The 25,077-nt window shown below is 42.4% G+C and overlaps 1 protein-coding gene across 5 annotated transcripts; it reads right to left on the minus strand.

Annotated features, from left to right (window-relative positions):
* Positions 1 to 2,013: 2,013 nt before the first annotated feature.
* LOC104312872 (nuclear factor interleukin-3-regulated protein) lies at positions 2,014 to 24,652 on the minus strand. 5 transcript variants are annotated; one of them, XM_069774957.1, is made up of 3 exons: positions 24,426 to 24,652; positions 4,969 to 6,353; positions 2,014 to 3,180 (listed from the first exon to the last, which is right to left on the minus strand). In XM_069774957.1, the coding sequence occupies exons 2-3, from the start codon at positions 6,166 to 6,168 to the stop codon at positions 3,091 to 3,093; spliced, it is 1,290 nt and encodes a 429-aa protein (XP_069631058.1). In that variant the 5' UTR covers positions 6,169 to 6,353; positions 24,426 to 24,652; the 3' UTR covers positions 2,014 to 3,090. The 5 variants fall into 5 exon arrangements, with proteins under 5 accessions (XP_069631058.1, XP_069631055.1, XP_069631053.1 ...); XM_069774954.1 differs by lacking the exon at positions 2,014 to 3,180 and having other exon boundaries at positions 4,489 to 6,353; positions 24,463 to 24,647; XM_069774952.1 differs by lacking the exon at positions 2,014 to 3,180 and having other exon boundaries at positions 4,489 to 6,353; positions 24,426 to 24,647.
* Between the last annotated feature and the right edge of the window lie 425 nt (positions 24,653 to 25,077).

Genomic DNA, 25,077 nt, shown 5'->3' on the forward strand with positions numbered 1-25,077 from the left:
ATGTCAATAGTATTAGATGCACGTGTAGCTTCCCCAGAACCTCTTGGGCCGATGCAGGTTTTCTCAGATCAGATCTCTCTGATGTAGCAAAGGCAAGAAGGATGCTTACAGGAGATGAAAACCCACATAAAATCATAGCAGAGTTGCAGGCCCTGCATTTGGTCTTGTAATCTTGTGGAGCTCCATAGTGTTTAAAGAGAAGATGATGAGGAGGAATTACCATAACTCTACTTCATACATTAGGATTGGCACACAGATAATAGCTGGCAGAATCATAAAAAGTGTAGATGTGTTCCTGCAATATTTGGAGTTATAAGAGTAAATGTCTTCTGCTGCTTTCTTTCAAGCAAATAAACACTATGCCTTTACTTTGAGCTTTTGCTCATAATTCACCCAGCCCTTTTAGAGCTGACATAGAATAAATAATAGTTGAAGACCTGGCTGCCTTCTCTTTCTACATGAGTAAGTTCTCTGTAACTCCAGTGATATTGACTCACATATCACTATTGTGTCACAAGAGAGTTAGCCTTAGAGATACTGAAAATCAGTAGGACTCTGTGGCATGAGTGAACAGTAAAGATTATGTCCTGGTAATCTTACTCAGTTTGAGTAAATCCCTTATTCCACTCATAAAAAAGTCCCCTTGAATAAGGAAAGTAGGATCTGGCACTAAGTTAAAGGCCTCAGGATTTGGCCTAGTATTTTTAACTTTGAACTTGGCATTCCGTAATGGAACAATATGTGCTACTCATTCTCATGCAATAAATACTAAAAATTATTTTGCTGTATTCTTGTAGTTACCAAGCTTGTATTGTGCAATAACCTGTAAAAGTATTTTAAAAACAATATGGTGTTAATAAAGGCCATATTTTAATTACATTCTCTGTGGGTTTTCTGCTAAATTCATTGTGCATCACCTATTTTCAAAAGCATATTTGTATACTAGCAAGTAGAAAAGATTTGTAGAATTTGGTATTTTAATATAACTTCAGAAATGTGTTTATGGTGCAATTGTACATTTCTGTTAAGTTCTACAGAAAATGAACACTGTATTCTCATGAACTGCTCACATGGACATAAGGGCCATAATGAAAACATACAAAATAATAAGAGAAGATAAATCAGGTATTGCCATTTACCCATCTCCTATTCATGAACGAGGGGATATTTGGCTATACACAATAATACTAAAAAGGTTTAAATATATCACTATCCTGTGCAATACATAAGCTTTACTGAAGGCAGAAGTTTGAAGGGATTCAGAAAAGCATATCTATATTCAATCTTTATATCTACAAAAATATAGATGCTGATGAAACATGAAAATATATTATTGTATTTATAAATAATTAAGTTAGGCAGATTTAAAAGAGGGACTGACATGCACACTTCACAGTATCAATCAACCACTACCTGATGTCACTAGGAAAAAACTTACCTTGTTAATCAACAGTTATTTTCCATGGGCTTTCTTAAAATTTTCTGTGAAGCCTTTCATACTAACAATTATCAGAGGCAAGATTCAGGACTAATCAAACTTATCTGGCATGATAATTCCTATGTTCCCATTAAAAATGACAATTTCTGTATTGATAAATCAATGGGTTTTCCAGTTTCCATATATGACCTTTCTTAGCATTCTCATTTGAAAGCATACCCTACAGACATTTTTCAGTCACTGTAGTTCTAGTATATGCCTAACTTGACCAAAATAAAAGTCTAACCCACTTCTCAAGTTTGATTCAAGTGTTTTCCACAGGATTTGACAGAGTATAAGAGCATTCATGTTACATATCCTTTTCCAAAATAAGCACATCCACACACCAAAATCACCACTTATACACATTTTTAACAGTGAATAATTTACTCCTGGGGGTGTAAAGATCCTTATCTGTTTTTTAAATATGCCATATATAAACCCAGACATGTGAAAGGGTAACAATATAAATCTGCAGTGTAAACTTACACATAACCATACCCATCTTTTAAGTGTTCCTGTGAGATAGGACAGGAAAATATATCCTTACTATTTATGTTCTAATTTATTAGTCACTGCTGCTGCAAGTTGGAGTATGGGAGCAGAGTCCCCTGCATTCTCTCCCTCCTACTGATCAGTGGCAATTCTTCGGCTTCCCCGATACAACATGCTGGAGGAAAGCAGGCTAAAGATGGGGCTAGGTGAGGAGGTCTGCTACACCAAATTTATTTTTCAGTTGTCCAGTTTAGAGGATGAGACTGTAGACAAAAATCTAGCTTTATATGAACCACCCACACTCCTGCATTTTATAACTTCAGTTTATGGAAGATACTCCAAATTTTAGCCATAGAAGTAATAACTTGGGCATAGAATGATTTGTCATCAACTGCAGAATTGTAGAGATAACACCTACTAACCTACATATTGGACTAATATGATGAACATAATAGAAAATCATGTTGTAATTAGTTCTAGTTTTGAACAAAAGACAAATTATTTCTTTTTTTCAAATACTAAAGGGGGGGGGCATAAATAGCATCTGATTGTGCTCTTAAGTTCCATGCTATAGCTTACTTGCAATGACACCCTTCAACAAATTAACTACATCATTGCTTTTAAGTATTAATTGCACAAAAGAAATACACAAAATAGTGGAAAATATGAGCTAAAAGGAGGATAATAATCTTCAATTATGACAAACAGTAACAATAAATTAAAAAAAACCCAAAACACAATAGATCTAAGTTTACACACATAGCAACACTGAGATTTTTAAGTCCTCTCCTTGAACGCATTACATGTGATAAATAATATACAAAATATTTATAGAATTTTGTAGTTACTTACAGAAGATATTTAGCAAGCAAAAAGCTAGTAGCAATCACTGCCTGGTGTCTCATATCCTTGTAATTCAATGTATTTATTTATTTCTTCATGCAATAATCTTGATCTTATTTTCAATAACACCGAGATGTCATCTATATTACTTACCAAATATATAGAGAGCTTGACTATGGGGTCTATTGTATTATTAAGGTATGAGAAAAGAATTAAGAGGCAATTTTTGAGAAAGGAATCTGTGTGTTATTAACTCTCAATGTCACAAATACAGCTCAGCAATTAAAAGGCTCAAAAAAGTTCAAATTGTACCATTGATTTCTGTGCCAAGGTCCACCCAGAATGTGACTGTGAATCATCAGTGCCTGAAAAAAAAAAAAAGAATAAAATCCTGGCCTTGCTGACATCAGGGAGTTTTGCCATTGCCCTGACTGCTGGACCAAACTTCAGAGCTATCAGAAGAGACTCAGACTGCTCTTCATCCCAAAAATAAATCGACAAACTTTCTCTCACTCTAGTCAAATATGAAATTAAAAATCACTAACTCCATTCTGCTTTCTTAATTAGTATTTTAAGACTATTAATTTCCATGATCTATAATGGAACATTTCCATAAAGAAATTTTTCAGAAAGTGCTTATTTGTTAATCTGATTAATTAGTACTTTAAGAGAACGGGAGAAGGACTTCTGCCAAATATATGTTCTATTTATAAATTATTTTAATTTTTTTAAATGAAAGACTTTGGTAAGCCCAGCCAAGGGGGTATGATGCAATACAATCTCCATGTTCCAATGGCTCTTCTCAGACAAGAACACTAAAACCTTGTCCAGTCATCATATGAAGAAGTCCTTGTCTATGCAAATTTTAAGGGGCTAGTACTATCTGGATTGTCCTCCATATATTCTGTTTTATATTTAAGAATTTCTAGCAAAATGCCTTGCAGTCAGCCAGGATATTCCAGTTCAGTTAACTAAGCCATTAAAACCAAAGCCATATTGGCTGTAAGCCTTATTTCATACTTACAATTCTTTTATGCCCCACAGCAGGAGCTGAAATAGCAGATTATCTCCTCTAACACTGCTACTTACTATTGCCTGTCCTTATATAGATTTTGCCAAGTTAAGCTTGGAGTTTATAGATCCAGTAGCCTTTGACCATACTTCTTTCCATGCCTGTACAGGCATAAGCACAGACCTTGGCAAAGACGACATTATCCAATTTTGTCACTTCAAGGCTCTTAAAACTTGAAGATGCACAAGTCCAACATAACTAATTTAATCTAAAACACAAAGTTATAATACTGAAAAAAGTTTGTTATAGTAAGCCATTCAGGAAACCCAATACTCTCTCTCACATGAGACAGGAGAAAAAGTTCCTTGATATTACGATTACTGTGTTAGAATTTGTGTGGCTTTTGGTTAATTTATACTAAGAAGTAAGTTAAAGAAAGCTAAGGCTATGAATTGGATACTGTTTCATTTATAAATATCCACTTTATTTCAATTCTCTTCTAAAAAGGTCTTAAGGAAAAAAAATACAATTTAAAATATGTGTAAGTTTGGCTGTAAAAAACAAACATATAAGTTGAGCACAGCGTAAGAAACAAGCCTTTTTCTTTTTTTTTATTAACATATTTACAAGTTCATAAAAATCAATTGAACTGGAGTAGATGTTTTGTGTTTGTCACCAATATTTTATTGTAACTGGTAACTTGCACGCTTTAGAAGAAGAAAACAAAGTTCACTATATATAGGCTTCAGTACCGGCTATTTGACTATACATGAGGCATAATGATCATAACACAGCCTACTCTCCATAATAATTTGTGCACAAAAAGACACCAGACATTATGTGAACATTACAGTGAAATGACATCACAAGTCCAGTGATAAGTCAGCATAATAGAAAACATATTGATCTACTGCAAATGCCATTGTTTTTAAAAAACAACAATAAGCCTTTATTCAGTAGTAACTTAACCAGAGTCTGATGCAGAGATTTGTTGTGTAGTTATAAGTCTTTTAAGGGAAGCAACCCCTGCAGATAAGTTTGTTATGCCCTGCTTCAAATACAGGTTCTCTGACTCAGAGACATTGAAGATACTGTCTTTTATTTCAATAATTTCAGTTTTGCAACTACTCTGAATTCTTACATTGAGTTCCTTGTGATGCCAGAGTTCTGGTTTGAGAGACCAGTCTTGGATATTAGTCACTTGAACTGAGAAAGGAGTGCGAGAAGAATGCACCAAGTTTTGTGCAGTGTGTTTTTCAAGCTCAACAGGTCTTTTTGATAACATATCAATAGGTGATGATAGTTTCTGTGCAGCATCATAGTCATTATCTACTGCTTCCACCTTAACTTGCATGGCTTTGGCTTTAATTCGAAGCTTGTGAGGCAAAGCTGAAAAATTCACTTCTGGAACTTTAACTGTTGCACGAATATTTTTATGTTCAACTGGGGAATGGATTGGACCCTTAGGAACCTGCTGTTCATCTTCTCCATCGGATGACTTTCCAACTGCACTGTCATCAGTTTCTGAAGTTCTGGGGGAATTACTGGAGGACCTATTGTCTCGGAACAGAGGAGGAGAATGTGAGTACATGTTAAAGGTAGTTCCCATGTAGTGTGGATATATGGATGCTTTCTGTGAACTTCTGTCATCTCTTGGCTCTCTCTCTAATTCCATGGGCTCCTGTTTTATAATCTGGAACTTATTTTCAGGACTTCTGCAGTTGTTTTGCATACAACTTGACTGAGTATGCTCTACTGATGATATTTCAGACATATCAGACATAGAGCTTTGAGGAGAATGCTTAATGACAGAAATACAACTGCTACCAACTATAGATGGTTCATGTTCATCCACAAATGAATTAATATTTGATTTGGAACTTTGATAATCTTGGAAATACACAGCTGTTGAGCTACTGAGTTTCTGTATCTCTTGGGCATAGGCTGCAGAAGTAATTAAACCAAACTTCAGCTTCAAAGAAAGCAGCTCTGCCTTCAAAGTGGCATTCTCTTCTCCCAGTGCAATTAGTTTGTTCTCTAAGACAAGGTCATTCAGTCGTCGTTTTTCACGAGATCTTTTAGCAGCTTCATTATTTTTCCGCCTTTTCTCCCAATACATAGCATCTTTCTTTTCATCTGGAATGAATTCTCGCTTTCTCCGGCAAGCTGAAGATTTGCTTTTTCCACTACTTGCTTCAGTGAGTAGTATCTCTTCATTTGTAGACAATTCTTCAGACACTTCTGCTAAAGTAGACTTAAGTACCATGATTTTGTCCACATTGCTACTTGTGTCAACAGGTCCATGTTCCTTTTTAAGGGTCTGCATTTTTCTCAGCTGCATCAGATACTATTTGTAATAGATCTACAATGAGCAACAGAGCAAACTATTTCCCCAGTACTTCTCATACCACAACTTAATGCAGTACTTTGAAATCCACACATATTCTTCCTTTTGTTTCATATTCTCAAACAGAAGTGTCTAGATCCAATTTTCTTGGCAGAGGTGATGAGAATCTTCTAAATAACCTTCAATAAATAAAGAATTTGATTACTGTTTAGGAATTGCTGGTTTGGGGCATTCAAAAGTAACTTTCAATAAAAAGCTTAGACTAGCATTTGATTCATTAAACCTGCTGTAATATGAAGGAAGCTTGACACTGAAGCAACTGATATTCTAAGCTTTATGATACCTAGGTAGCAGATTTGCTTCCAAAACAAATACAATATGATCCAAGGAAAATTAATTTAAAAAAAAATATATTTGAAATTTGATCTGACAATAACGTCACAGAACTTTCCATGGTATCACTGACTTAAACCTAACACTTAACACTGCTGAACACCAGACATGTTGATGAGCAGCACTGGAAAGTATCTTGTCCTTCCAAATTAAAACATCTCTTCAGAAAACAGCTGTGGTGCATGATTTAGCAGTGCTATATATTTGGGTCCTCCACAGATTAAAAATAACATAAACTGATTTAGAGAAGCTAGAGTGCTTTCTATTGTCCTAAAATAACACTATCCATGAAGTTATCAAACATTTAACTACTGCTTTTGTATCCTGTAAGTTTATATATATATAAAATGTGTGTTGTATGCATGTGTGTATACACACATGCATGCACTTCAAGTTTTAAAATCCCTTTTTGAGCAATCATATCAATTCAAACTAGTAAATACACACATAATTCTGGCAAATACAGAAGCAACATGTTTTCTCTTAAATAAGACTGTTTCAGGACAAGAACTATGTCTTTGTATCTATCTGTATGGTCTCCAGCTCAAAGTGATGCCACTTTGGTGTCCATCCAACACTACAATTTAGGGAAAATATTAGTAATGATAGTAACTGGTAATAATAAAGAGCAGAAAGGGTTTTTTCTAAACGCATGCAGACCATGGGCATAGCTCATCAGTATGATCTTCTATTTAATCAATGAAAATTCAATTGCAAGTCCAAGCAGTCTCATGCAGCCAGATACTGGTGTTAACCTACACTTAAAATCCAACAAGCTGCAGAGTTCATGTCCCTTGCTTCACGGGGCTTCTACAGTTTGGGGCATTTGAGGGCATAATCTGCTTGTTTTAGCACTGGTAACTCCTGTTTTGGCCAGTCTCCCTCCTGTACACATTGTTCCTGGCACAAGTAGAACGACCATAGAATCGGTAGCTTGTAAGTCTACAGCAAATATAAGTGTGTATCAAAACAATGGTGGTTTTGCATGCAGCATTCAACTCTGCTTTCAGCCAGAGTACATCAGTAAAGACAAAAGTGTAAGCCACATGTTTTATGTCAGTCTTACTGGTTTGATATTTATATAATTAGTTCTAATGCCATTGGTTTAGTCAGCTAACAAAACAATAAAGCTCTAGCTCTTTCCACATATTACCTGAACACTTTTATCACGGTAACTGAAATTGCTGCTTTACAAACAGGACTCAAAGCCCTAGTTTGTTAATAGTTCTCCACGTGGATCAACCCAATACTGAGTCTGTAAACAAATTAAATTCCATCTGACGATAATGGTAAAATGTCTTCAATAAAAAAAGCCATTTCACTTCACTTGCATTTTATAATTCCACTGGAAAACATGAGTATTTACATGTAAATTAATGAACTGTAATGATTCCTCTGATTATATTTCAAATTCCAATATTTTCCCTTATGATTAATTTTTCAATTGTTTTATCACTCCCTCATAAAGTATTATAAAACCAACATTTAATAGTACCTTACATTAGTCATTATAAAAGATTTTTGTTGTTGTTGTTGCTTGATGTTAATGACATTGAGTGCCAATGTAACAGTGTAATAACACTCGACCCTAACAATTAGATCCAGTCTTGCTCCCACAGCAATTTTGCCATTGGCTTCAATAGAAGCAGGATACAATCCCAGATCCAAATATTAATGAGACTTCCATAGAATTCATACTATTTAAGCAAGAAATTACACATGCAGAAATCAGGAAAATTTCATTTATCCATGTCAAAATAGTACATTAAGAATTTTACCCTGGGGATTTGCGTATTCAGATTGTAATACTTGAAATGTGTCAAAGGGTTGTGACTCAGTCCTTCAATCTTCCCTCTGTTCTTTGTAATTTAATTAAGTCAGTTCTGCTTTACAATACGCACATAGGTCTCCACACATACATGTTTCTCCAGAGTAACTGCATATTATTATTTGTATTTATCAAAATAATTCACATTATCTCCAAGCTTAATTTTTCAAAATGTATTCTGTAATGAGATATCTATTTAATTCTGTTGCTCTACAAAACTAAATTAAATCCCATTTCAAGCAGTCAGATGCTTTCAAACAAACTTCACTTTTGTAAAGCTGTGTCTGCAAATTTTACCTCAGTCCTTAAAAAAAAAAAAGGAAAATAAATGCAAAATAACTTCCCATTTTAAAGAAGAACGATGCATTTATCAATGTCTTTTTAATAAACAAACAGCTCAAACCACTATGTAGCAAAGTGTCGAAAAACAATAAAAGCTCACATTGATACGTCTGCACATATTTCTAGTTGTTGTTTTCCATGTTCCACATAGGTATCATATAATTATGTTATTGCTAGCATTCTGTCAAAGGTTATGTATTTTAAAAATTTGTTCACATACCAGGGCTGGTATAGAACCTGCTCATAGATACCCAAACATGACCAGTTTGTACTCTGTAATTTGAAAAATTGAAGAATATATTTTGTACTTTCTATCTGTTGCCTCAAGCCTTCAAAAGACTGATTAACAAATAAGAAGGCGGTGATAGCTTAAAGAAAAAAACTAAAACATGAGAAGGGTGGTATGCTTGCTATTCAAGGACTGTTTAGATTACTGTGTACTCAAGGTAAAGCTTATCTAGTTTAAGATTCTGCTTACAATAGAGGATGCTTAAGGAGTGTTTGGATAATAGTCCGTTATCTGGTGCCTTGACATTTCAGAGTCACAGACTTGCTAATCAAGGACATACATCCTCCTTCCGCACTGAGAACGAGGTGTTGGCAAGAGAAACAGAGACTCTGGTGTCCTCAGATGACACATGACCATAAAAGGACAAAAGGTGTAGGGATATTCTTCCCCAAAGGACCACTGAAGACCACCAGAGACCCCCGCGCAGGGGTAGAACACTCTGGGATGATTGCTCAAGAGAACAACACGTCATGCTTGCTCAACATAATGAATATGCAATAGTTAGGTGGAACATATGTATTAGATAGGCGTGGTGTTTTAACTAGCATATAAGTATGGACTGAAAAAAACCTCAGTAGGTGTGCTCGGTTTGTGGAAATCTTCCACCTTGCACCCTGTGCAGAATAAAGCAATGTCTCCTCTCTAAACATATTTTGTGTGTTTCGGGAGTTACTTTCTGATCAGGTAATATATCTACAAAGCATTTTTAAAATATTTGCTAACTACCTCAAGACTTTTATGAAGTAGAGAAATAATATTATGCACATACAGGGGAGGAAACTGAATTTAATTTTAGTTGATGGATACACAGCCTAACTAAACACTGCTTAAACATTTTGGAGCTACTCTACAACTACTGCTTTTCATAGACAAAAAGTATGCACCTTCCAGGTCTATAATAATTAAGAAATCCTCTTTAACTGAGGATGTGGCCTCCAAAGCCCAAACCAACCTCTACTGAAATCATCCAACATACTCATTCTTGTCTTATATCTAGCACCTTCAGTAAAATTCTGTTCCTGCTGAAGAAAAACTTTGATGCCAACTCCACTGGAATAGTGATATTATCCCTAGATTTGTGGGCAAGAGGATCTAGGCAATGGGGAGCAAATGAAGTTCAAACTTTCTGGAAGCACTAGGTAACTGGATGCTATGCTATTATAGATTATCCAAGGTCAAAGAAGGAAACAAAATTTACAATACCAATGTTACCACCAATTACTGCTGAATCCATTACAACAACATGGAGAAATACAGAACTAGTGCTCCTGCATTAGGGTCCCCTTTTCTTACAACTTAATAGGCATTTTAAGTGTTTATGGTTCCAAGATCAACATGTAATTAGGTCAGTGGAACACTGATGATGATGCTTCATACAAGATGAAGCATTTTGGATAAAATGTTGATTGTCTTATTGAAAGAAAATCATGATAGGTGTCTATACAATATAATTTATGCAAACATCAAGAATCATTCATTTCTTATGACACTTTTCAATCAAATATAAAAAAAATGAATAAGCTCATCATGGCACTTGGAATACTACTGCACTTTCATATTGCCCAACTCCAAGTTGTATCGAGAAAGCTGATATCATATGTAATTTATATAAAAGACTTTAATTGTTAGGAAAATTAGTTAAAGTTACTGTTTATCCTAATAACTACAAATTAACTCATTAAAGTATAGTTTTCTTCCTAAAGGTAAAATACACAAATTATGAAAGTAAAATTATTATTTGGAGAGATCTAAACACATGTTAAAAATAGCTGTTCCTCAGAAAGATCAGTCAAGGTTAATAGGTGTAGGGTTCGGCGTTCGGAAGATCTCGCGATGTCACGGAAAGTTAGAGGGTTAGTCGCAGCCTTATGATGTGTCTGTAATCCCGCCTATCCTTGTTAGTATAAAAGGAATTGACTGCGCAATAAAAGGCGGAAGTTGGCGCTCACACTGTGTGTGTTATCTGTCTCTTTCCCTGATCTGGGGGGTGATCAGTGATCTAATCGTGGCACCTTGATATGTGGCGAACGCTACAAATAGGTACAAATTCAACCTGTATTTTCTTCAACTGGCTTGGAAAGTCAGTATAATTCTATCAGACCTGTTCAATTTGCCCAAAACCAGGAAAAACTTTAAATGTTTATATAAAGTAATATATAAATTACTTTTGCTTCTCTGAGTTTTAATTATACATATATATCATGCCATTTTATTTAAATATCACATCACTTGACAGTAGGAAAAACTAGATTGCACAAAGCAATAACTTAATAGTAACAATGTTCTGCAAATAAAATCTCGGCATCCCTAATTTCAAATACTGAAATTCATCATTTTGTTTTATTGTTTCCCCCAATTAAGGGCCACAAAACAAAAATACAAAATCATATGTTAATTATTCTGACAAATAGATTTCTATTATTGAACTCTTTCATGTGGGTACAAATGATGTTGCAACAAAAAGTCTGAAGTCAATCAAAAGAGACTTCAGAGCCCTGGGAAGAATGCTAAAACATTCGGGAGCACAGGCAGCGTTTTCCTCAATCCTCCCAGTAATGAGGGGAGATTTCGGAAGAAACAGGCAAGCCCAGGATATCAATACCTGGCTCCAGGATTGGTGCCTGTGCCAAAACTTTGGGGTTTTAAACCATGGAAGGGCCTTCTACAGACAAGGTGTGCTGGGGCCTGATGGGATTCACCTGTCCCAATAGGGAAAACGCATCTTTGGGCATAAGCTGGCAGGACTGATTGAGAGAGCTTTAAACTAGAATCGATGGGGGAAGGGGATACCAACAGGATTGCAGTACGTAAGCCAAGGGTTGGCATGGCATCGCCTGAAGGTGACAATGCTAGTGGGAACTTTTACCACTGCTCCAGGGAGTACTGAGGGCTCAGGAGCGCATCTGAAATGGTTGTACACCAACACACACAAACAGGATGAGCTTGAAGCATTAGTCAGCTCCCAGAGCTACGATATCATTGGTATTAGTAAGACTTGATGGAATGAGTCCCAGGATTGGAGTGCTGGGATGGAGGGCTACAGGCTGTTGAGGAGGGATAGGCAGGGCAGGTGAGGTGGAGGAGATGAATTCTGTATGTAAGAGAGAGGTTTGACTGCACAGCCCTTACAGTTAGGGATGATGTGGTTGAAAGCCTCTGGATGAGGATTAGGGGGATGGAAAACAAAGCAGAGGTTGTAGTGGGAATCTACTACCGATGGCCCAGCCAGGATGTAAGCAGTGATGAGTTATTCTATAGGCAATTAGGAAAAATTTCAGGATCAGTAGCCCTTGTCCTTATGGGAGATTTCAACTTCCCAGGCATCAACTGGAAATACCATACTGCTGTGACAAGCAAGTCTGGGAAATTCCTGAAGTTTGTGGAAGATAATTTCTTGTCACAAGTATTCAGTGAGCAAACTAGGAAAGATGCCCTCCTAGACTTGTTGTTTGTGAATAGAGAAGGACTCGTGGGGGATGGTAGGTGGCTGTCTTGGCCACAGTGATCACGAAATGGCTGAGTTTAAAATTTTCAGTGTAATGAGAAAAAAGGACAGCAGAGTTGCTACCCTGGATTTCAAGAGAGCAAACTTTAAGCTATTCAGGGAGCTACTTAGTAGAGTACCCAGGTGTATTGGTTTTGTGTGGCAAGGTTTTGGTAGCGGGGGGGGGGGGTTTACAGGGGTGGCTTCTGTAAGAAGCTGCTGGAAGCTTCCCCTGTGTCCGACAGAGCCAATACCAGCTGGCTCTGAGACGGACCCACCGCCGGCCAAGATCGAGCAAATCAGCGATAGTGGTAACGCCTCTGTGATAACATTTTTAAGAAGGAAAAAAGTTGGGACAGAGAGAAACAGCCTCCAGGGAGAGGAGTGAGAACATGTAAGAGAAACAACCCTGCAGACACCAAGGTCAGTGCAGAAGGAGGGGGAGGAGATGCTCCAGGCACCAGAGCAGAGATTCCCCTGCAGCCCGGGTGAAGACCATGGTGAGGCAGGTTGTCCCCCTGCAGTCCATGGAGGTCCACAGTGGAGCAGATATCCACCTGCAGCCCATGGGAACCCCACGCTGGAGCAGGCTCCTGGCAGGACCTGTGGATCTGTGGAGAGAGGAGCCCACGGAGCAGGTTTTCTGGCAGGACTTGTGACCCCGTGGGGGACCCACACTGGAGCAGTGTGCTCCTGAAGGACTGCACACCGTGGAAGGGCCCCATGCTGGAGCAGTTCGTGAAGAACTGCAGCCCGTGGGAAGGACCCACGTTGGAGAAGTTTGTGGAGGGCTGTCTCCCATGGGAGGGACCCCATGCTGGAGCAGGGGAAGAGTGTGATGAGTCCTGCCCCTGAGGAGGATGAAGCGGCAGAAATAATGTGTGATGAACTGACCGTAAATCCCATTCCCCATCCCCCTGCGCCGCAGGCAGGAGTAGGTAGAGAATCCGGGAGTGAAGCTGTTCCCCGGGAAGAAGGAAGGGGTGGAGGGAAGGTGTTCTGAGATTTGGTTTTATTTCTCATTACCCTACTCTGGTTGATTTGTAGTAAATTGAGTTAATTTCCCCCAAGCTGAGTCTGTTTTGCCTGTGATGGTAATTGGTGAGTGATCTCTCCTGTCCTTATCTTGACCCACAAGCCCTTTGTTACATTTTTTCTCTCCCCTGTCCAGCTGAGGAGGGGGAGTGATAGAACGGCTTTGGTGGGCACCTGGCGTCCAGCCAGGGTCAACCCACCACACCAGGGAATCTGCTTTTGAGGCCTTAGTGATAGCATATGTCCATACATTTCATGTGATTTGTTCAAACTTTTATGGTTTTAATATTTTGTACCTTCTATGAAAACTGGTTTGCTGCTAGGTGACTGTGCAAGTGAGATTTGATAAATTATATATATTAACACTATTGTTAAAACAATGGACAAAGGGTAACCGGGGAGATAATTACCAAGTCTAGTCAAGTGATTAACTAGTAATTATTCATAAGTTTTGCAGATCTTTGCTCTTATGACTAGATGTTCCTGTACGCTAGATGAGAACAATGTTGAGACTGAACACATATGATTGAAACTGCGTTAAGCTTCAAGATCAAAGAACAAGGACAAGAATAAAGACTTCAAGGACAGCCAGCAAGAACTTCAAATGGGTCGGTGGTCGCAAAAGCAGCCCTTCGACTCAAATGGATCCTTTATTGCACATGATCGGATGTAGGCAGTACTATGATAATCAGTTGCAATCATTTTTATGTATATGTATACTAATCTGATTAATATGCAATTAGTTATTCTATATAACCTGTTAATCTTAAAGCTGTGGCATGCACGCTAGGTGGAATTATCCCCCGTGCATCCAGTGCTGCAATAAAGAATGCCTGCTTTCTAAAACTCCAAAACGAGTCTTAGAGAGTTTCTTTGACCAGCTTTTTCGGTATCATTAGGGGTCTATGAGTGCTGGTCAGTTTTTAAGAACCACCTTTTAAAAGCACAGGCAATCCCATTGTGTCATAAATCAAGCAAGCAGGGCAGAAGACCAGCTTGGCTGAACAGGGAACTCCTCATGGAACTCAGGAGGAAAAAGAAATTGTATGACCTCTGGAAGCGAGGTCAGGTTCTGCACGAAGATTACAGAGCTGTGGTTCATATATGCAGGGAGAAGACATGAAAGGCCAAAGCTCAACTAGAATTGAAACTGGACAGTGTTGTTTCAGATAATAAGAAGGGCTTTTTTAAGTATGTTAATAGCAAGAGGAGGTCTAAAGAAAACATTGGATCGATACTTGTTGAAGATGGTCACCTGACTAATAGGGATGAAGAAAAAGCAGAGGCATTCAATGCGGTTTTTTGCCTCAGTCTTTAATAATATTGATAGACCTTGGGCTGCAGGCAGCTCTCATGAGGGGGAGCAGCTGACGAGGCGTGGGCAGGGCCAGGATTAACGGCAGCAGACTTAAATGCAGTGTAACCGCCACCAACAGTCACTTGCCGAGAGCCGATCAGCTCCGATGCAGGGACGTTCCACAGTGGAGTGGGGGATCGCAGCGGGGGGGGGGGGTCCTGAGCTGGGAAAACCCCAGGAGAGCTCAGAGACCCACCAGGAGCCGCAGCTCTCATGAGGGAGAGCAGCTGACAATGCGTGGGCAGGGCCAGGAGTAACGGCGGCCACCCCCCACTCTCACAAAAGGCAGCCCTAGGGAGCACTAGCGATCAGGAGCACTGGGAAGAGAGCGGGCAAACAGGGCCGGGCGTGGCGTGGCGCCTCCTCTAAGGAGGGGCATTCCACTGGCCGAGTGGAGAGGCTTGAAGTCCACATAACCCAGTAACCAGGCACTGTTCTGTGACCACCTGCACAGGCCGAGGGTACTCATCCTACCTGACCCTCAAGGCAGAATGGTGGGCACTTGTGTGAGAGACTGAATTGTTATCTCAAGTCATTTGTCTCAAGATTGTTTGTTGTGAGAGACTGGACTGTCATCTCAAGCCATTCTCTCAAGGATTGTTTGCTGTGATGAGCCACTTATCCCAGAGATGGCTTGTTTAAGCAGGGCACTCTTCTGTCCATAAGGATGATTATCAGGCCACTGAGGCATCCAGGGGAGGATACAGGCCGGAGCCAGCAAAGCACGCAGGAATGCGGAGACTACCATTCTCATGGAAACTGTAGTCTTTGGGATAAGGTACTGATTTCTGATGTTGATCACGTGATGGTGGTGCGATAGAGGAAACCTGCAGTGCGTGAACACTGCGTGAACAGTATGTATGTGCATGCATCATTGAAATATGCCCTATAAAAAACTGTGGAGACAAGCCGTGGTGTGCACCCACCACCGAAGAATTGAAGACTGAGGACCAACAGGATGCCGCTGGATCCATGGTGGTGACTATCCTTGCAACTCTATCCTGACTGCTTGCTTGATTTCTGCCTTTTCTTCCATTCTATCCTATCGCTACTATTTTCTACTTTTGATAATAGAAGCTCTTTTGGGTATATGGCATTTGACCTTGTTTGTGTCTTAATCTCGCTCCTGGGATCATATCGAAACCTTCCCCGACATTGGATCGGGACAACTTGTCTGAGAGCAAAGGCTGCAGCTCCGGCTGGGGGGTCTGCACCATCTATCCCAGTGGTGGCTGATGCCTCCACCCAGATGGAGCTGCTGAAGGGAGAGGCTGCAGTGCAGACCTCAGACTGCAGGAAGTGCCTAGACCTTTCCCCTGGGGCAGGGACAGGCAGCAGACTTGCCTGCAAAAGGTATGCCCAGGTGGAGGACCTCCTGCAGCAGGTGGCTGAGCTGCAGGACGCAGTGAGAAGGCTGTGTAGCATCAGGGGGGCTGAGAAGGAGTTAGATAGCTAGTTCCAAGCACAGTCTGCAGTGGACCCACAGCCCACGGCCAAACAGCCAAAAACTCCCCCACTGGCACACACGGAAGGGAGGGGGGCTGATAATGCAGAAGAATGGAAGCTTGCAACAGCAAGGACCAGCAGGAGGAAGACACTTCCCCCGAAGCCTGAGATGCCCTTGCAGAACTGCTTCACAGCTCTGCAGACTGAAGAGGAAAAACCCGTCACATCAGAAGAGATGCTGGAGCTGAGTAAGGCAGCCCGATATGCTCCCCGTATAACAACCAGCACAACTAAGAAAAGGCTACGGGTGATAGTAGTAGCAACTGTCTTCTGAGAGGTACAGAGGCACCCATTTGCCGACCTGACGCACTCTAGAGAGGTGTGCTGCTTACTGGGGGCTTGTATCAGGGATGTCACCGAGAGACTACCAAGCCACCGACTATTATCCGCTGCTGTTGTTTTACATGGGCACCAGCAATACAGCTGGGAGCAGTCTGAGGAGTATCAAGAAGGATTACAGAGCCCTGGGAGTGGTGGTAAGGGACTCTGGAGCGCAGGTAGTTTTTTCATCAATCCTCCCAGTCAAAGGGAAGGAGTTTGAAAGGGCCAGTCGAATCTGATGAATCAACAAATGGTTACGGGACTGGTGCCACAGCCAGGGGTTTGGCTACTTAGACCATGGGACTCGCTTTGAGAAACCTGGTCTACTGGGGGCTGACAGGGTCCATCTGTCAGAGAAGGGGAAGACCGTCTTCGGTCATAGGCTTGCCAAGCTGGTGAAGAGGGCTTTAAACTAAAGTTGCTGGGGGAGGGGAACCTCAATCCATCTCACTCCTACCAGTTTGATGCCAGTGCCAGCAATAGATGCCCAGAACCTGGAGAGGGATCACAGGTCAGCAGGAGAGCACCTGAAGAGCAGCACAAAGGAATTTCAGCCACTCCAGACAGTAAGTCAGCTTCATCAGGGGCCCAACTTAAATGCCTCTATGCAAATGCACACAGCATCGGGAATAAACAAGAGGAGTTAGAGACGTGCACATGCCTGCAGGGCTATGATCTCATTGGCATCACGGAGACATGGTGGGATGGCTCCTATGACTGGAGTGTTGGAATGGAAGGATACAGGCTCTTTAGGAAGGAGAGGCCGGGGAGACAAGGAGGGGGTGTCAACCTCTATGTCAATGACCAGCTGGAGTGCATGGAGCTCTGCTTGGGGACGGATGAGGAGCCGACTGAGAGCTTATGGGTCAGGATTAAAGGGAGGGCAGGGACAGGTGACATTATAGTGGGGGTCTGTTACAGGCCACCCAACCAGGAAGACTGAGCCAATGAAGCCCTCTATAGACAGATAGGAGCAGCCTCACATTCACAAGCCCTGGCCCTCATGGGGGACTTCAACTACCCCGATATCTGTTGGAGGGACAACACGGCAGGGCATAAGCAATCCAGGAGGTTCCTGTAATGCGTTGATGATAACTTCCTTCACCAGGTGATAGAGGAGCCAACGAGGAGAGGTGCTAAGCTGGACCTTGTTCTCACCAACAAGGATGGGCTGGTGGGGAATGTGAAGCTCAAGGGCAGCCTTGGCTGCGGTGACCATGAAATGGTGGAATTCAAGATCCTTAGGGCAGTGAGGAGGGCGCACAGCAAGCTCACTACCCTGGACTTCAGGAGAGCAGACTTTGGCCTCTTCAGGGATCTGCTTGCTAGAGTACCATGAGATACAGCCCTGGAGGGAAGAGGGTGTAGCGTTCGCCACATATCAAGGTGCCGCGATTAGATCACTGGTCGGCCCAGACCAGGGAAAGAGACAGATAACACACACAGTGTGAGCGCCAACTTCCGCCTTTTATTGCGCAGTTAATTCCTTTTATACTAACAAGGGTAGGCGGGATTACAGACACATCATAAGGCTGCGACTAACCCTCTAACTTTCCGTGACATCGCGAGATCTTCCGAACGCCGAACCCTACAGAGGGGTCCAAGAAAGCTGGTTAATATTCAAGGATCACCTCCTCCAAGCTCAGGAGCGATGCATCCCAACAAAGAGAAAGTCAGTCAAAACCGCCAGGAGGCCTGCATGGATGAACAAGGAGCTCCTGGACAAACTCAAACACAAAAAGGAAGCCTACAGAGGGTGGAAGCAAGGACAGGTAGCCTGGGAGGAATACAGAGAAATTGTCCAAGCAGCCAGGGATCAGCTTAGCAAAACTAAAGCCCTGATAGAATTCAATCTGGCTAGAGACGTCAAGGGCAACAAGAAAAGCTTCTATAGGTATGTTGGTGATAAAAGGAAGACTAGGGAAAATGTGGGCCCTCTCCGGAAGGATATGGGAGACCTGGTTACTTGGGACATGGAGAAGGCTGAGGTTCTCAACGACCTTTTTGCTTCAGTCGTCACCAGCAAGTGCTCCAGCCACACCGCCCAAGTAGTAGAAGGCAAAGGCAGGGACTGGGAGAATGAAGAACCACCCACTGTAGGAGAAGATGAGGTTTGAGACCATCTAAGGAACCTGAAGGTGTACAAGCCCATGGGACCTGATGAGATGCATCCGTGGTCCATAGGGAACTGGCGGATAAAGTGGCTAAGCCACTATCCATCATATATGAGAAGTCGTGGCAGTCCGGGGAAGTTCCCACTGACTGGAAAAGGGGAAACATAACCCCCATTTTTAAAAAGGGAAAAAAAGGAAGACCCGGGGAACTACAAGCCAGGCAGTCTCACCTCTGTGCCGGGCAAGATCATGAAGCGGATCCTCCTGGAAAATATGCTAGGGCACATGGAAAATAAGTAGGTGATTGGTGACAGCCAACATGGCTTCACTAAGGGTAAATTGTGCCTTACAAATTTGGTGGCCTTCTACGACGGGGTTACAGCATTGGTGGATAAGGGAAGAGCAATGGACATCATCTACCTGGACTTGTGCAAAGCATTTGACACTGTCCCGCATGACATCCTTGTCTCTAAATTGGAGAGACATGGATTTGACAGATGGACCACTCGGCGGATAAGGAATTGGCTGAATGGTCACACTCAAAGAGTTGTGGTCAACAGCTCGATGTCCAAGTGGAGACCAGTGATGAGTGGCATTCCTCAGGGGTTGGTATTGGGACCGGTGCTGTTTAACATCTTTGTTGGCGGCATGGACAGTTCGATTGAGCACACCCTCAGCAAGTTTGCCAACGACACCAAGCTGTGTGGTGCAGTTGACACGCTGGAGGGAAGGGATGCCATCCAGAGGGACCTTGACAGGCTTGAGAGGTGGGCCCATGCGAACCTCATGAAGTTCAAGAATGCCAAGTGCAAGGTCCTGCACATGGGTCAGGGAAATCCCAAGCACAAATACAGGCTGGGTGATGAGTGGATTGAGAACAGCCCTGTGGAGAAGTACTTGGGGGTATTAGTGGATGAAAAACTGGACATGAGCCAGCAATGTGCACTCGCAGCCCAGAAAGCCAATTGCATCCTGTGCCGCATGAAAAGAAGCGTGGCTAGCAGGTTGAGGGAGGTGATTCTCCCCCTCTACTCTGCTCTCATGAGACTCTACCTGGAGTACTGTGTTCAGCTCTGGGGCCCCCAACATAAGAAAGACATGGACCTGCTCGAGAAGGTCCAGAGGAGGGCCACGAAGATGATCAGGGGGCTGGAGCACCTCCCCTATGAGCATAGGCTGAGAGAGTTGAGGTTGTTTAGCCTGGAGAAGACAAGGCTCTGGGGAGACCTTAGAGCGGCCTTCCAGTACTTAAAGGGGGCCTACAGGAAAGATGGGGAGGGACTCTTTAACAGGGAGTGTAGGGATAGGATGAGGGGTAATGGTTTTAAACTGAAAGAGGGTAGATTTAGATTAGATATTAGGAAGAAATTCTTTACTGTGAGGGTGGTAAGGCACTGGAACAGGTTGCCCAGAGAGGCTGTGGATGCCCCATCCCTGGAAGTGTTCAAGGCCAGGTTGGATGGGGCTTTGAGCAAACTAGTCTAGTGGAAGGTGTCCCTGCCATGGCAGGGGGGTTGGAACTAGATGATCTTTAAGGTCCCTTCCAACCCAAACCATTTTATGATCTATGATATCCTTCCATGATAAGGTCACCCACCTAGTGAAAGAAGGGAAGGCAGGGGATATAGTTTTTCTAGATTTTAGGAAGGCTTTTTATACTGTCCCTCACAGCATCCTTCTGGATAAGTTGTCCAACTGTGGGATGAGCAGGTACACAGTGCGCTGGGTGAAGAACTGGCTAAACGGCAGAGCTCAAGTTGTTGTAGTGAATGGGGCTACATCTGGCTGGCAAGCGGGCACCAGCAGCATTCCTCAGGGTTCATTTCTAGGGCCAGTTCTGTTCAATATATTTATCAATGATCTGGATGCAGGAGTTGAATGCACCATTAGCAAGTTTGCTGATGATACCAAACTGGGAGGTACTGGTGACTCTCTTGAGGGCCAAGAGGCCTTGCAGAGGGATTGAGATGGATTGGAGCATTGGGCAACCATCAACGGGATGAAATTTAACAAGAACAAATGCCGCGTTCTGCACCTGGGACAGAGTAACACCGGGCACAAGTATAGATTGGGAGAGGAGTGGCTGGAGAGCAGCCCTGCAGAAAGGGATCTGGGGGTGCTGGTTGACAGCAGGCTCAATAGGAGTCAGCAGTGTGCCCTGGCAGCCAAGAGGGCAAACTGCATCCTGGGGTGCCTCAAAAACAGTATAATCAGATGGTCAAAAAAGGTGATTATCCCTCTGTATTTAGCATTGGTGTGGCCTCACCTTGAGTACTGTGTGCAGTTCTGGGCCCCACAAATTAAGAAGGATGTTAAGGTACTTGAATGTGTTCAGAGGAGGGCAACAAAGCTGGTGAAAGGGCTGGAAGGCATGTCCTATTAGGAATGGCTAAGGACTTTGGGTTTGTCTAGTTTGGAGAAAAGGAGAGTAAGGGGTGACCTCATTGCTCTCTACAGCTTCCTGAGGAGGGCAGGTGGAGAGGGAGGTGCTGATCTCTTCTACCTCATATCCAGTGACAGGACACATGGGAATGGGTCAAAGCTGCACCAGGGGAGGTTTAGACTTGATATTAGGAAACACTTCTTTACCAAGAGGGTGGTCAAACACTGGAACAGGCTTCCAGAGAGGTGGTCGATGCCCCATGCCTGTCAGTGTTTAAGAGGCATTTGGACAAAGCCCTTAATAACATGCTTTAACTTTTAGTCTTACAAATGTCAAGCATGGACCAGACCTTCAGCTGATCTAAATTTATGTAACTCTATTAAAAGGCAGTAGAATTATGTCAGTAAATCCCAGATGATGCTCTAAACTTGCATCTTATTATATAAAAACTTAAGTACAAATATATAAAAGAAACATTGCCTGTAAAAAATCTTGATCTCTACCACTCACTGCAAATGAAACAGAGAAATAGCAATCTTTAGAGCTCTAATCCTGCAAGATAGTCCAGAAGGGAAAACTACTGCATGCACAAAGCCTCATTTTCTTTATTGAGAGTCTAAGTGTTCAGTTCTAATCATAAAAGGAGGTCTTGCAGGACTGGCATCTATATTGTTATACTGCTGTGAAGCCATCTCTATGGCAAAAACTGGTTTATTATTTAAATACTTTGGGGACAGAACTGAAAGCTACACCAAGATGTGGCAACTTACAAAAAAAGGAAAAATCTTTTAAATTAGGCTTTCTTTCCAACAGAAAACAAATAGATTCATATAATATCTGTGACCAGATTCAGTCTCAGAGGATGCTAACTTGGACATGGATCAATTCAACATGTGAATTAGAAAAAAAAGAAAGAAAAAAAAGCAGGATATTTAACAAGGTCCCAATACTAATCCATTTGAGGTATACCTTTAAAACCAAAAAGTTTTCAGAAACATTGCTTCTATTACATTTTGAATCACATCCAAGTATGCCCTTGTTTACACAATCTTATTTTTGACAGTCATCACCATCGGTATTAGACAGTTACAAATATCTTGTTTGAAATTCCTCCCTCCCAAACACTGTAAAATACTAACACTGAAATCAACTGTCATTTTGTCATAGAATGGGCCACAGGAACTTGTGGGTTTTTTCCTATTACACATCCTAAGCACATTTATATCTCATAACTGACTGTAATAATCATGACAAGGTCACCTAGAAGAGTCAGTTAAGCTGAGGAGTCAGATACATTGCTTAACAGGGTGTAATAAGACTCAGTTGTACACATTATTGCATCATAGTGATGTTATAACAGCAGCAAGATTGCTGTCTGGAAAAGGAAACTCTTGCATAAACATAGTTTGCACAACTATTAGTTAAAATAAGTCAATTTAGAATGAGCTAAAGGTTTATTTTATTTATGAGCTTTATTTCAAGATAAAGGATTGAAAAATGCAAGAGTACTGATATCTTTTCTAGACTGTGCATTCCTTTTATTGCAATAGATAGAACGCACGTATGTTCTACAAGTTTCAGCCAAAGCATGGAAAATACCGTTCCTTCTTAGGATAAGATAAGCTGTGAAGAGGTCATGTAAGTTCCTATTGCTCATGGGAAGACTCTAAGCTTTTTGACACCTTTCAAATTGGGTCCTTTAAAATAAATAAAATCCAAAATAAACTCGAAGCCTTGAAGTCAAATTCAGGAAGCTGGATATTTTGAAAGCTAGTTAACAGTCCTTTAGCAAATAAGATGAGTTAAAAATAGAAAATAAATAAGAATGGACGCGCGGACGTTCGAAAGGTCCCAGACCGCCGCCATCCCCAGCAAGAGGACACAGTAACCTCCGCGCCTCGTGTTGTGCAAGTCCTCGGGGCGGTCAGAGCCGCCGGGGCGCGGGATCGGGAGCCCCCACCCCATACCAGCACTGCTGCGATACTCCCTTCGGTAGCATTCCCCGTGACCCACAGCACATGCATTCCGGTCGTGATCACACAACAACTAACCAAAGATTAGTGCTACCAAAAACGTCATACTGACCTACTTCTGCTTTTGTTGTATGCCACACTAAAATGCCCGATTTCATGGGACTGGGGTACTCCTCTGCCCCCTGGGCCTGACATTACTTCTTCACCCAAGCCCACTGCAGCTGTCAGGACACAGGTAGGCCATCTCACTTCTTCAGCACTGTTGACATTTTCTTAAATTCATTCCTCTCTTAAATTACATGTTGCCCTCTTTTAAAAGGGTGACAAGTAAAAGCCAGTACCAAAGAAATTGTTTAGTGTCTAGGTAAAAAGCCTTCCTAAAAATACAGCCTTATCAAAAGGGCTCTGAAAGCATGGAGTTAAAAATCCAAGCAAATGGCCTTGAACGTCTATATGCACAGCTCTGGAGAAAAGACCAGGAATAGCACATGAAGCCACAATTGCTAAAATGTGATAGGGCTAAATATAGATTAACACAAATTTCATTTTAAGGTACACAACACGGTCAGCAAGCACGAGTTACTTCCCCACTTACCCAGTTGTCTACTTTCCTTATTAAATGTACTTTAACAAAATCTGTTAGTTACATTTTTAAGCGTGATTCTCCCAGTTTCTTTGTAGCAAGATTATAAAATCGCATAATTAGCTCCCTCTTCCTAACCTGACTGCCAGCAAATTATGTGGTTACATAATGCAACATTTCCAGGAACTATTATGTGATCAGTCCCGTAGAGTCTGAAAAACAGCGACAAAAGTGACGAAAAAGGCTTAGGCAAACACAGCCTAGCAAAACACGGGGGCTGTGGGGCAGACTGCTACCATTAATTCAGTTTGCCCACAAACAACATCCCCCAATACCGTGTGAAAATGGGATCTCTCCGGCGGCCTGACAATCCATCGGCACAAAACTCCGATTTTTCTCGTAAACGCACAAAAGGGTTGTAATTAACGACCTAATCCTTAACTCTGCACCGAAATTACCATGGCCTTTCATACTCACGCACACGTCGTGCCTGCTACCTTCAGGCGCCGAGCCCCAGCACTGACACGCCAGCAAAACGTTATACACACACGCACACAGCAAACAAGCTCCGCACCCACATGCGCCCTGCGCCCCACCCCCCCAGGCTCCCGCACATGACGCCACTCCGAGCGCGCATTCCTGCCTTCAGTGCAGCGCGGTAAGCGGAGCATTCCTTGCACCTGGCCGAGGAGAGGCGAGTAAGGACGGGCAAGCAACAGCGTCCCGCTTGCCCGGGAGCAGAGCAACGCGGAGTGAGGGAACATGCGGCAACACGAAAGGATGTATGTTAGTAGGTCAAAACTACGCACGCACTCGCTCTCTCTCTCATGGCCGGCCGACCTGTCAGTCAGCTGCAAGTGACAGCAGCAACACCCCAATCCACGCCGAGCACTCTCGAGGGGTGGCCAATGGAGGCTGCTGGGGGGTGAGGCTGGACACCCCGCCCCTTGCGCCGCTGGGGCTGCGTGTGGTACAGTAGGTCTATGTGCTGGGTATTGCATAATCCTCCAAGCAGGGGGCAGCGCGGAAGGGGGGCGGGGCTGACATTTACGTAATCGCCCCTGGCGAGCTGGGGCAGTGTGGAAGGGAGTGTTCTTTTCAACGTTCTACGGGAGTGGTGGGGTGTGCACGGTGGGCTTCCGCTGGGCCAGGGCCGCAAAAGGCTCCGTGCTCCGTAGGGGCCGCAGCACGCTGGCGTGTGGCTGCGTGCGTGCGTGCGTATGTATGTGCATGCGTGGAGAGGGCCTCTGCCCTTATTCCGAGGAAGATTTATGCAGAGGTTTGAGTGCTGTCGG

Source organism: Haliaeetus albicilla, chromosome W, assembly GCF_947461875.1.
Source record: "Haliaeetus albicilla chromosome W, bHalAlb1.1, whole genome shotgun sequence".
NCBI lineage: Eukaryota > Metazoa > Chordata > Aves > Accipitriformes > Accipitridae > Haliaeetus > Haliaeetus albicilla.